Raw genomic sequence first — 13,786 nt, forward strand, 5'->3', positions numbered from 1 at the left:
TATAAGCTACATACTCTGTACCTTCTAAAAAGGAGAAGAAATCAGTGAGGAAATTCAGACCTGGTATTAACACCCGTCCGATCCGATTACAAGTGGACATCTTAAAGCCCGTCAGTTTACATCTGGCATTAACGTGTGTATCGTGTGAACACTTGTGATTGGACCTCACTTCCTCGCTCTATATGGAAATTAACACGTACATCGCTGGGACGAACAGACATGATGTTTTATAAACTAAGAAGAAATATCTTTGTATTACATTTATTGAATTTACAAGAAGACCCAAATAGTTAAGGATGTTGTAGACAGTGTTTCACAAAGTTTATAAAGTTTCTCCTAACTCAACAACTCACAAAGTTCTTTAAAGGAGTCTAGGTATTTTCTCCCAAGCTGACAAAGTTGGTTATATTGGTTACTGCTTCCTGTATTTCTAAAATTTGACATGTTTACTGTCCATAAAATGTTTTCTTTCTTTCATAAATTTAGTGTAAATGGGGGAATCAGTTGAAACAGTGTGTTCAAACAGCTGCTAAATGTTGGCAGGTTAGATGGACTGTAGACACAAAGCAGACAGGCTGGTACAGCAATGCTGTGACAAACTGACACTTTTTACAAGGAAATAAACAACTTAATGTTTTGCATTCAATTCCAAATTGAAGGCATGAATGATTTCAAAGTTGCTGTTTCTCCTCACGCAACTCTTCCTAAAATTGTGCAATTTGTAAGGGAGTCTGGTGATATTAAGGTTACTCGTCCAGTTGTTAGCTGAACCACAATCAGACACATCTGCTTCTAAAATTGGCAGGTTCAGAGAGCCCAAACGCTTAGTTTGCATTACAGTGAACTACATGAAAATCAGACAGAGTGTGATTAATTCTGCCTGTTGTTGTGGCCTCTTGTTTTCCAGCTGAGGATGTTATTAGAGTAGACGGTCCTTCAATGTGGCCCAAGACAAAAGAACTGTGGTCACATGTGGCCCAGACCACCTCTGACTGTGGGCTAAGAGATCAGATCTCATATGTGTCCTCAATGCACCTTGGGGGTATTCACACCTGTACTGTGCATCTGTCCACTTGTGATCAGATCACTCAGGACGTATGTTGATATCAAGTGTGAACAGGGTCAGTGTGTGCTGACATGAAACTGAAAAATCACAACATGCAGTGAGAAGCATAAAGACTGCAGAAACAAAGCAGAGACTTGGAAAATAGGTGAAAACATAACTGTAGCTAAATACTCAACTATACCTTCTGTTAATTAGATTAAAAATCCAAATTTCTGTTGAAAGATTTCAACTTCATAAGTAAAATCTTAAGCAAGGCTGCAGCTGTGTGGTAGGAAGATATGTTTGTTAGTCAAACACGTGATAAAAGTACAATGAACCATAATAGTACTACAAAGACAGGAGCCAAACAAAAAGCCTTGAAATATGAAGTAGCTAAAATCGAAATCGTGCATCCCTCTATGATAATCGAAGTAGAAGTTGGGTGTATTGATCAGAATGACTCACCTGCATTCTCTCATGGAGAAACCTCAACCCTCAACTTCTGGTTGAGGCCATGGTCAGGTGGATGTTGGGATGCATGATGCACATGTTTGTAGAATCAGAATTTTTTGTATGAGTCCTTGCAGTTGAATCGTGACACATCCTGTTATATTCATATGGTCATATTTCACAAAAATAAATCTAATAACTTTATCATGTGCAGGTTGTTAGAGTCACACTCACAAGCACGTCTGTGTTGTACGGAAGCCCTGAGGGGCAAGTGAGAATTTATTTTTTTTATTTTTCTGGTGATCCATTTTCTAAATCTGATCTTAATTATTTCCCCTTTTGTGTTAATGACTTGTAATCTAGTGGGAAAAAAAGAAAAAAGTTTTGCCGGGATAATCTTTCGAAGTTCCTTATTTATCTAAAACGTTTGTTTTTGTAATACTCACTTTAACCACAAGAGGCTGAAGTGCACAACCAACCATGTCCTAAATAGAGTGAAAAGCTTCCATGTTCTTCCAAGATGCATCTATTATGTGTTGGCAGGTTATGTAACATGACTCTCAGGTCTTTCTTTTGGCGAGGAATGTGTCATACTTGGTGCTAATCTGCGTAACGGGTGGAGTACTGTGTATTATCAGCCTTCTGATCAATGGTTCCCTGCAGTGAATAGTGAATCACGGCCACAACCGTGAGGAAGACGAAGAAAATGCATATTTCTGACACATAAGACGAGTTTGTGTCTGAGGTGAAGGTTGAAAAACACTTGTCATTAATTCTTCCATTCACATTGTCCTGTAGCAGTGTGAGGGCAGTGAAAATCCACGCATCCACCAGCATTACGCACGAGTGCCACCGCGGTATTTCTATGTTTACAGCGATCAGACTGCAGTGGCACTATGCCACACCAGTGGGGCCCGCCCCACAGTTTTAGAACCACTGGCATATACAGTAATGCGCTTACTTCATCAAACAGCCAAATTCATAAGAAATAGTATACCAGTATGCAAACCTCAGTTTTCAGGTTGAGTTATAACAAGGTCCTGAATCTGCAGAGAGAAAATATCTGTTCGTGTCCCTCTGCTCCGAATGTTGTGGCACATTTGGAGTTGAACCTAGCCCGTTGTAAGAACTTTTAAGGATCTTGTTCTTGATTTTTGTTATGTTTTTCAGACAGGAACTAACATGGCTGACTACCTGACCAGAGCAACAACAGAGTGCCCATATGTTCTTATGCTGGGGGAGGAGCATCAGTGCTCCCAAGCATGTGTGGTAATAAATGGGACAGTCATTAAGCACCCATCTCTTTTGGGTCCAGTTGATGGGTGTGTCAAAGCATTTTTTGCTTGATTTCACTAACCCAAAACCATGTGCTCAGGTTTGGGAGTCATTTTTCAAATCCCAAATGCAATAAAGTTAATGTGAGCTCAGTTAGCTGTGATGTAAGGAGGACATTCTGCTAAGGCATTGTAAGAGCAAAGCAGGCCTCAGATATTTCAAGGTGGGTTACTTACTAAGTCTTCATGATGTGAGCTAAGTAGGTTTCAAAGATTTTACGGTGCTTCACCCCAGGGCTGTGCAAGAGAAAGATGTTATATCGCTGTTGAGATATGAGACTATATATAGTCTCAGATTTAAGACATGATTATATGGTGATAAGAGTTGTCTTTTCCTGGTTTTAAAGGCTCGTTAGAGTAAAGTGATGTAATTTTCTGAACTTAGCAGACTGTTCTACTTGTTCTGACACTTGTCCTCACCCACTTAGTCATTATATCCACATCATTGATCATTATGAATAGACCTTGTACACTTCTCAAACTCAATCAAATTCCTACTAGATCATGTTGCTCTTTTTACTTGAGAAGCTCTTCAAAAACATTTTTTGGCCTTTTGGAACAAGACCAGAGACGTCGTCATCTCATTAATATTTTCTACTTTCTTTTTCAATTAAGAATCAAACCCGACTGTACTGTAAATTTCCCTTTTTCTGTTACTTTTTATCAAAGGACCACTATAACTGACATCAGAAACTGGATCTTCAATTGAACTTTTAGGGTAAAATAAAGTGTATTTTATGATTCTGCAGACAGAGTTTTGGCTGATATACCTGAAAACTTACAGAAAGCCCCTCCTACTGACTTCGGCACCTGCTGCCTATTAGTTTTACGACTGAATCCGAAACATTCTGACCCAGTTGTCTCAGCTATGTTAAAGGTTTGTTCTCTGAGGCACGAGAAATAAATGTGGTCGATAAATTCAAAATATACACTATGAATGCTTTGACATCTTCTTTGTCTTGTCTCTCTCTTATTAAGTAAATTGCCTTTCTTTGCCAAACAACAACTTGCAACACACTATGGATTCTGTGTATGAAAGCTATATCACTGACAGAGCCAGGAAATCATTCCCGAGCTTGATTCCTCAACGGCTGCGTAAGCTATTTGTCTATATCTCCCAGCCATCTTCATCCAGCTGTTAACACTCTTTACCTGTGGGGGTTGTTGGAGTCAGTTACCTGCTAAAATTTTATTATTTCAGACATGAGCCAAACATTAAGCCCATGATTCACTCAAGTTTTGATGAAGATAGCAGATAACCCAATCCCACATTTATGCCCTTGTCACTGCAAAGTATTTGTAGTGTAGTTGAAATGATAATCACTATAATACTCAGGCATAAACCTTGGACTGTCCAAATGTGAACAAAGGACTTTGCTTTACAATTTTGCTTTTGACACTCACTCTCAACCCAAAGCACGATAAAGAGAACAAATGACATTGTTCACACTACATGTAATGCATTCGTGGTGTCAAACAGCATCAACTTTTCCTATATCCAGTTGCAGAAAATCTTTTTGCAAAATCAGTGAAAATTATGTAATTTTCCATTACATAACAAACCACTGGCCCTCGTCTCATTATCAAACAAATAGTGTTTTCTGTACACGTTCATGCTGCACTCCATATTCCTTATTCTTTTGTTCATGTGGGAGGTGAGCGCTGAATCTGTGAGAAGAGTGACACGGTGTGGTGGAAAGTGGGACCAACCTCTACCTCCAGTCAAGCACTCAGTGCTCAATACAGAAGGGCTGGTAGGGTGTAAAGTATAAGTACTGGTCTGTTAGGTCCCATGTACAGTGGGCTATGTGGTTTTTATATTTATATAGCCTATGTGGACTGGCATTTGATAACGGTCTGAGAATACTTTTTTGCAAATGTATGTATGTATATGTATATATATAATTATTTAATTATACAATTTAGGTGCTATATTATTCTTAAATTATGAATAATCTGCAAAGTATTTCCATAGTAATAATTGCTCGTTTTATTAAAAGATTTACTTTTCTACTTAAATTCATTTGTGCCTTTGCATCCGTGTAATAAGCGGTGCTGTGATCGTTAGTATTGCTGATGGATGCTGTGGCTGACCTGCTGCTCCGCTCTGAAATGCATACAAGGCAAGCCCGTGCTGGGCTGTCCAAGAAACCCCATCGACGAGACAAAACTCGAGGCGTGAACGTGGCAGCCATTTTACATCATCAAGAGTGAATGACTGAAGCCGGATCAGTGCCGGGAGTTTTACACTTTTTCTGTCTTTTAAATATCACATTTATCTTCCTAAATAATCAACACCATACACGTTGGTGGTCCAGCGGCAGGTAGGGCGAATGCTACTAATTGGTCACGTGATTGTTGCTTAATTGATGGCTAAAAAGTCTGAATCGTGTGGTGCTGTTTCAAACAATGTGGAAACTGGTGGTGGTGGTTGGGAACGAGTTCTCCAGACCGGCTTTTTGAAAATGGACTCTTCCTATATGGCGGCACGTTGACAAACCACGCATCGAGCAGGCTAAACCTTTAGCTTCCCGGGCCTCGTTTAATCTAGTGCAATTTTAAAGCTATACTCGGGCATTTGGCGAAGTCCCTACCGACAAATGACGTTGTAACAATGGCCTCACTCAAATTCCGTCCGAATTAGCATGCTAGCTTATGCTAGCCTATTTTGACAGATCATGGAATTGGCATGCTCATTGTCATCGTATGCTAACAGCAGCTAGTTGTCAAAAGCCTGTTATCTTGGAAATAATGTTCGATCCCGCGCTACTGTTGTACTAAATGACATGCTCCCTGCCCACTAAAATTGTGAATGCAGATGCACTCATAGAAATGCATACTGGCGCCTCATGTTATTGTCCCGATGAAGGTCCCTGTTAGCCCGATTGCTGTAACATTAGCTGTGCAAGCTAGCCCTGCTAGTTAGCTAGCCTCAACGTGTGCGAGCCAGTCCCTCCCCGCTAAATCTAACGATATCATTAACATCGGATTAAAATAATGTATTCGCGAGGATCTGTTAATGTTAGACAATCTCAATTCGCTGTTGATTTGCACCGGGGGTTTACAGCTACTTTTAAGGTTGCAGAAATGTTTTTAACTACAGAGAAAGCACGTGCTTACGATGTGAGACACTACAAGATAAAGGTTGTGCGGTCTGTTTAGGGTAACAATAGCGAAGTTAATGTTAGGCCAAAACAGAAGAGTGCCGTCCACGTTTTGCTGAGCCTAGCTTTGCTGAATTCAGTGATGTGAACATACAGCCGTTAGATTGCTGCTTTACACAAGTTCATGCCTCATTTTCAGTCGCTACAAACACATGGCTGGGCTGGGCATTAACATGATAATTGGAGTATTTACCTTAGTGTCACAATATGTGCTGTCAAAGTGTCAAGAAACTAAATGCTAAAGGGTGCATACTTGGTCGGCCACCGGAAACCGGGGCTCACTCTCTGATGGAACACGTGTATCAGCTATCTAGCCTGTGCTGAAGTCAGCAGTGAGAAGGTAAGCTAACATGTAATTTAGAGACCAAAGCAGACCAGGCTTCTGCACCAGCAGCGACCAAGAGGGCTGTGATACAGGCGTTAGCAAGTGGACTCGGCTCCATTTGCACAAACTTCCCAGCCCACATCAAACCAGAATGGAAAATACTACTATATGGACACACGCACAATAGTTTTCGTTGTTTTTTTTTTACGAGATGTCATTAAATTAGATTTCTGGGGGGAATTTGGTATGTGCATTGTCAGTGTTGCGTGCAATGTTGAAACATCTGTCAACTGCCTATATGCAGGTTTCTGGGCTTCTGCCTCATGCAAGCTGAGAGCTGCAAGTGTTAACTCAGGATTGTGAAAAGTCTCTAGACTGTGAGGGACCACATAATCATGAGGACTTGTTTTGACAATGGCAACATCCCATATTTATTGATAATATGCACTTAATTCTTTAAAAGTCACCTGTATCAAAGATAATTAATGTTCAAACCATTTTTTTTGTATGTTTTTCCAAATGATTTTCTTGACTCGTCTGAGACTTTGCACTCTCCTGAACACATCCCAAGTCTTGCCCTTGACCCAGGATTAATTTGGCTCATTGCATTTACACAGATTTCTGGAGACATGGCCACAGAACATATTAATGGAAATGGTCCAGAAGAACCAATGGACACCTCTGCTGCAGTTACCCATTCTGAGCACTTCCAGACTTTATTAGAAGCTGGTTTACCACAGAAAGTTGCTGAAAAACTAGATGAAATTTACATAGCAGGTAAGGCACAACGAATATACTTGCATATTCAAATATGCAATTTTCCATGTTTATCAATTTCTTGCATGTATTGTCATTTTATCACCTTTTTGAATGGGGGAATTGGGAACCTGAAGCAACTTTTTGTGGTTTTCTACCAAAATGGGTACTGCAGTGCTACAAAATAGTGAATTACACATTACAAGTGTGAAAATGTGTAAATGATTGCAGCATTTGCATTCCCAACATGGTTGCATGATCACTGGTGTCAGGGCGAATGAATAGTCCTCTCCTTAGGAGGGTCTGGTGAGCCTGTCCAGTCTCTCCATTCATTCATTTCTGTAAAGTTTCTTTGCATCCCATAAAATTAAGATTAGGTGCCAGAATGATTACAGCTACAACTCAAGTATCTGTTGCATTGGTCAGATCTTTTCTAAGTTTATGTGGGGTGGCCTGCAGTGACAAGTGTGGGGGGGTCATTTTAGGTCTTGTTTGGTCGGTCAGATCTAGAGAAGTAGTGGTCTGGTCTTTTCAGCCAGATGGGACCGCAGCAGAAACAATGGCAGCAGCTGTCTGGTGTGTGGCTGCCTGGGACAGGTGATGGCCCCTCCATAGAGGAGAATGCAGACCGGCTCATTAGAAACTCCCAGCCACTGTATAGAGGGGCACTGGCATATCGAGTTGCACTGTCACATCTGTTGTGATTAGTTCTGCAAAATGTGCTGGTTGGAGAGTAAAGTGCATCCTGACTCCTGAATACAGCTCCATTAGATTAGGCTGCGCCCACACTTCACTGTAATAGCCATTATTTGTCCATTTCATGATTTAAAAGATATTTCTAATGCAAAATGTCTCATCTTAATTACTCTTTGATCTTTGTACTTTAAATTTCTGGGTTTAAATAGGAAGTTAGTAATAAAAACTTTCAGACTTTCTTGTTGGTAGCTCAACATTTCTCTCTGTTGTCCCTCCTCCAGGTTTGGTGTCACACAGTGACTTAGATGATCGAGCGATTGAGGCTCTGAAAGAATTCAACGAGGAAGGTGCTCTGCAAGTCCTGTTGCAATTTAAGGACAGTGACCTCTCACATGTTCAGGTAGGTGTGCGGCACTCTTGGTGTATTGTTTAGATCACTTTGACCTTGGATTTATGATACTTTCACACAAAGTGGATGAGTATCCTCTGTGCAGTGTAATGTATAATGGCATGATGTAGTTGTGGTTGCACAATAGCTTTTAGCTATCATTGATCTCATCTACAAGATGGACTCTCACTGACTTGTGTAACAGCTAATTCTTTCCTTGTTGCACCAGGAAGTAGAGGTTGTCTTAATGATGTTAACATGTTTTTAATTATTGTTGAATTTTTTTTTTAATTTTAGAACAAAAGTGCCTTTCTTTGTGGCGTGATGAAGACGTACAGACAGAGAGAGAAACAAGGGACCAAAGTGTCAGACACCAATAAAGGACCAGATGAAGCCAAAATCAAAGTGAGAACTAATCCTGTGCTCTAATGTTGATTTCGCATCTGATTTAATGCTGAGGACAACATGCTTTAACATTGATTCAGTGCTTTTAAATGCAAAAATAAAGTTCACCTGTATACCAGGATGCTATTTGAACATAAGACACAATAAAATAAAATATTCTGTCTTTTTCTTCAATGTGTTTTCCCAGCAGTTTGCTTTGAAACATATCTAGAAGCCTTTGATTTATTTTCTGTCACATTTTCTGATAATCAGGCTTTGCTGGAGAGGACTGGCTACACACTTGATGTGACAACAGGCCAGAGGAAGTATGGAGGTCCCCCACCAGAGTCTGCCCACTCAGGGGCCCAGCCAACCATCGGTACAGAGGTACAAAACTTGTCACCTCTTTGAGTTGTACTAATGCATTCTGGTTTCATACGGTGTCCACATGATGAAACTTAATGATTCTCTGTAGTAACCTTGGTTACACTGATAGTTTACCGCTAAGAACTGAATGGATACCTTTATACCTTAATGTCATCTATGCTTGCCCATGTCTTTACTTTATATGCCAAATGAAAGAGTTGCTCTCATGAACCATATTTCTCTTTCCTCTTAACCTTGCAGATATTTGTAGGTAAAATCCCTAGAGACCTTTTTGAGGATGAGCTGGTTCCACTGTTTGAGAAAGCTGGCCCCATCTGGGATTTGCGCCTGATGATGGATCCTCTCAGTGGCCTGAACAGAGGCTACGCCTTTGTCACTTTCTGCACTAAAGAAGCTGCACAACAGGCTGTCAAATTGGTACACATACTGTTTTGGCAATGATCATTAAAAGTTGCTATAGACATTTTTTTGCCCCTGTTACTTAAACTATCCTCCATGTTTTTGCAGTGCAACAACAATGAAATTCGACCGGGTAAACACATCGGCGTGTGCATCTCTGTGGCCAATAATAGACTGTTTGTTGGCTCCATCCCCAAGAGTAAAACAAAAGAGCAGATTGTTGAGGAATTTGCAAAAGTCACAGGTGAGTCAGCACCTTCCTTTGGTGTAAAATGTATTCAGTACCTTCATCCCAACATTTTAATATAACTTCCTTTTTTCCTGACTATTTTGATGAGGGTTGCTCTGTATTAGAGATTTATTATGAAAGAATCGGTGGATGAAGCTTTTTCTGTTCGTGTCCAAATGATGACCTCATTACCAAGCTAAGTGACTTAGGTTACTAATGATGGCTTACCGCTAAGATCTGACTGGACACTAAATATAATGAAACCAATTTTCTGACTTCAGATGTTGTTTGCACTCAAATTTCAGGTTTTTTTGAGTGACAGAAAAACAAAAATCAGTGTGAAGTCTTTTCTCTGTTTTGATCATTCATCTTTTTTGAATCAAGCTTTAAAATTGCACCTGTTTGACTCCAGTTAACCACCTGCTGCTTTTTCTCCACCTCTCTCCCATCTCTACAGAGGGTCTAAATGATGTCATATTGTACCACCAGCCAGACGACAAGAAGAAGAATCGGGGCTTTTGCTTCCTGGAGTATGAAGACCACAAGACGGCAGCTCAGGCCCGCCGCCGGCTGATGAGCGGCAAGGTGAAGGTGTGGGGCAATGTGGTCACCGTGGAATGGGCTGATCCCATCGAGGACCCAGATCCTGAGGTCATGGCCAAGGTAAGGCACAGGGCCACTGGTGATAAGTGGCATGTGGGACCAAAGTCTTTGTGACTGACTTGTGCATTTGTATTTGTTCCCGTTTCTGCAAAAAGACTGAGCCTTGTTTTTTCATTACCAGGTTAAGGTGCTGTTTGTGAGGAACCTAGCCAGCACTGTGACGGAGGAGATACTTGAAAAGGCCTTCAGTCAGTTTGGCAAGCTGGAGCGGGTGAAGAAATTGAAAGACTATGCCTTTATCCACTTCGAGGAAAGAGATGGTGCTGTGAAGGTACGGCCTAAAAAACTCACTACAAAGACATACGACATATGTCTTCTCAAACACACTTAAATCTCACAGTATAACTGACCAAATACCTCTATTGTGACAAAGTTGGGGGGATGGTACTTTCACAAAATATAAACACAATGACATTTGATAGAAAAGAATCATCAATGATGTGGATATAATGTCGAAGTGGGTGAAGGCAAGAATTTGAATAAGTCAAACAGTCTGCTAAGCTCAGAAAATGATATTTAACTGTGCTGAAGCCTTTAAAAACAGAAAGACCACACTTAATGCCATTTCATGAAATAGGTTTGTTGTAACTTAACTAAAAGCATGATTTCATTGTCTTGATAAATTTGTAGGCGTTGGCTGATCTCAATGGCAAAGACCTTGAGGGAGAGCACATCGAAATCGTCTTCGCCAAGCCCCCGGACCAGAAGAGGAAGGAGCGCAAAGCCCAGAGACAAGCTGCTAAAACACAAATGTAAGAAAAAGCGTCAAACCTATGGCCTTTTTGGCCAAATCGTTATCAAATCTAAAATGGTAATTATAAAGCAGGATGCCATGTTTATGTTGAGTCTGCGTTGCCTCTTTCAGGTATGATGAATACTATTATTACGGGCCTCCCCACATGCCACCACCCACGAGAGGCAGGGGCCGAGGCGGGCGCGGAGGTTACTCCTACCCCCCTGACTATTATGGCTATGAAGACTATTATGATTACTACGGATACGACTACCACAACTACCGGGGCGGCTACGATGACCCGTACTACGGCTATGATGACTTCCAGGGGTCTGGGAGAGGACGAGGAGGGAGGGGAGGAGTCCGTGGTGGTGCTAGTCAGACCAGGGGCCGTGGTTCTGTCACACCAAGGGGCCGATTGGGCTTCTCCCAGCGAGGAGGCCCTGGAACGAGCAGAGGTAAATTACTATTTTTTTTGAGCGACACAGTTCAAAGTGGGTAAAATCAGATTAGTCGCACAGTGGTGACTAAGTTTTACTGTATTGTTCCCAATCATTACTGCTCACTAGTGAAAAAGAGCTTGCTACGTGGCTCAGTTTATGTTGTCGGTGCTTCTTTAGAAGTCTTTCTAGAGTATTAAAGAAAAAAAGACAACTTGGCTCAGTCTCATATGACCGCATATGTTGTGGGCCAGTTATCAAAGCAGGCAGTTCAGAGGAATGACGTGAATGGAAGAGGTGTAAGAGATGAGCAAATGAAAACAGCTGTAGTTGGGGAAATTTGAAACTTAAGTATTTGATTGTTTTAAAATGATGTCAGGAATAGTTAAAGGTTTATCTATCATTTCATAGTATAAGGCTGCACTTACAAAAAGTTACACCTGCTTTTTGGCCTCATAAGGAACCTCGACGGGTGTCAACTTTCAGAGTAGTCAGCTTGTTTGCCAGCAGACAAAGGTCATTAACGACATACTATATTTCTAAGAAGGCCAGCTGAGTCCCACCCTAGTAGCAAAGCAGTCTCCAGCCTAAACTTTTTGAAATTTCATTAATCTGTCTCACTAAAAGGGAATATGTATGTACAGCACGGGTGCCTTGATTTTTTTCTTCCAGTTTGAATTCTGTGCTAATTTTGTCTTTCCTCATTGATCCAGCAGGGAAACGGGGCCGAGGGCGGTCCTGACCTGTCACAGTGGATACTGACTTGATGTGTGGGGTTACACCGTAAGCTGCAATGGATGTTAAGAAAAAAAAGCACGACAAAAAGGTCCAATGATATTCCAGCCTTACAGAAGAAGCATCTCCCCTGCCCCTATGTTTTTTATTTTCATTTGTTTCTGAAACTGCCACCTTTTTAAAAGATGATCGGAGGATTCTCAATACTCACCACAGCCTCTTTGCCCCCAAGCCCTTGTACCCAGCCCTGATAAACAGGGCTCTATGTATTGCCCATACAATCTCCCCCTTCCCTGTCCCTGAACATGCCATTTTTTAAATAATTATTGAAGAATTTGCACTTTTTAAGTTCTTAGGTTTGAAGTGGCTCAAATGAGCTTGATGCTATTGTATATTTTTGTGCTAATCGCAATTTTTATCGTCGGAATATCCATGTTAATCTTAATCGTTTGATCTGGATGTTTGACAGAGAACATTTGCAGGTTTTTAGGGTGTACCCACCTGGCATGGATAAGTCAGGCATTCCAGGAAAGTGGTTCTTTTCAGAACTTGTCTTTAAAGGGTTGGTTGACTACCTCAGTACAGAGGACTAAACTACCCGGCCTGTACTGTAAATAGGGAAACTATATTGATGAAAGCAGGGCTTGTTTTCATACAAAATATGCACAAGAGCTGCGGCGCAAAAACGATGTACTTAATGTAATATAGTCATTTCAGCTGCAGCTCTGACACTGCAAACAGTCAAACTGGGCATGCAAAACAATCTCATATGATGAGTCTGAACAAGCCCTGCTTTTATCCTATTTTGAACTGAATTAGCTGCGTTGCTTCTTCAGAGTATGTAGTTACTGGTTGTATAGTTTTTCGGATAAAATGTTACTTTTGTAAAGGCTTCAACATCACAGGCATCCAACTGCCTTTGATTTAAAAAAAAGAAAAACAAATAATGCCCTGCAGTGTCCCTTTTGTGCCACTGTATTATTCCAGTGGGTTTGTTTTTATAACAATACAGTACATTTTCAACACCAGAATAAAACAACCTAATCAAATTCTTCATCGTATAAAATAATGTTAACTCAAATGATCCCTTCCCAGCTCCCAAAGACAGCAACTACGTAGAAGATCTTTCAAGTTAATCTTGACAGATGACTGAATTGCCATATTGCCCTGCCAGCGAGCATGTGTGCCTAATGTTAGCTGCCATGATTTGGTGAGGGATCATAGTCATAGTGGTAGAAGGGATACTGCAGTGAATGATTTCTATTTCCGGGTATAGCAAAAGGAAACTGCTCTTCAATCCCAGTTTTCTATACAGTTAACTCCCTCAATAAAATCATAACAACCACCTTTTGAAAAAAAGATGTTAGCAGTTTTAAACTATTGTTGGTGGCCAACAACGTTTTTTGCATTCCTGCAAATAAATTGTTTTATACTGTAAAATGGAGGTGAGTGTAACTTATTTTTGTAATAAAGTTTTTGATTTCTATCTGTGTCTTACTCTTTGGATAAAATCTTCATGAGATTCAACTTGGCTGGTGTTTGATTCAGTTTGGCAGCGGGTATATCATTGAAATGTGTGTGTGATTGTGAAACACGTCTGCTTAGTGTGAAGAAAATAGTTTACTATGTTATGTCATTAGTTAAAAATAATTCACTTT

General features: G+C 40.6%; 1 protein-coding gene across 2 annotated transcripts; it reads left to right on the forward strand.

The window, feature by feature from the left end:
- The first annotated feature begins 5,001 nt into the window (after positions 1-5,001).
- LOC311274322 (heterogeneous nuclear ribonucleoprotein Q-like) lies at positions 5,002-13,614 on the forward strand. Of its 2 annotated transcripts, XM_084381899.1 has the most exons (12): positions 5,002-5,153; positions 6,936-7,095; positions 8,052-8,170; positions 8,456-8,563; positions 8,816-8,929; positions 9,170-9,346; positions 9,437-9,572; positions 10,015-10,220; positions 10,342-10,491; positions 10,851-10,972; positions 11,086-11,411; positions 12,107-13,614. In XM_084381899.1, exons 2-12 carry the CDS (start codon positions 6,948-6,950, stop codon positions 12,133-12,135), a joined length of 1,635 nt encoding a protein of 544 aa, XP_084238025.1. In that variant the 5' UTR covers positions 5,002-5,153; positions 6,936-6,947; the 3' UTR covers positions 12,136-13,614. The 2 variants fall into 2 exon arrangements, with proteins under 2 accessions (XP_084238025.1, XP_084238026.1); XM_084381900.1 differs by lacking the exon at positions 6,936-7,095 and having other exon boundaries at positions 5,019-5,153.
- The last annotated feature ends 172 nt before the right edge of the window (positions 13,615-13,786 follow it).

Source organism: Pagrus pagrus (assembly GCF_965226575.1).
Source record: "Pagrus pagrus genome assembly, chromosome: 18".
In the NCBI taxonomy this organism is placed as follows: Eukaryota; Metazoa; Chordata; class Actinopteri; order Spariformes; family Sparidae; genus Pagrus; species Pagrus pagrus.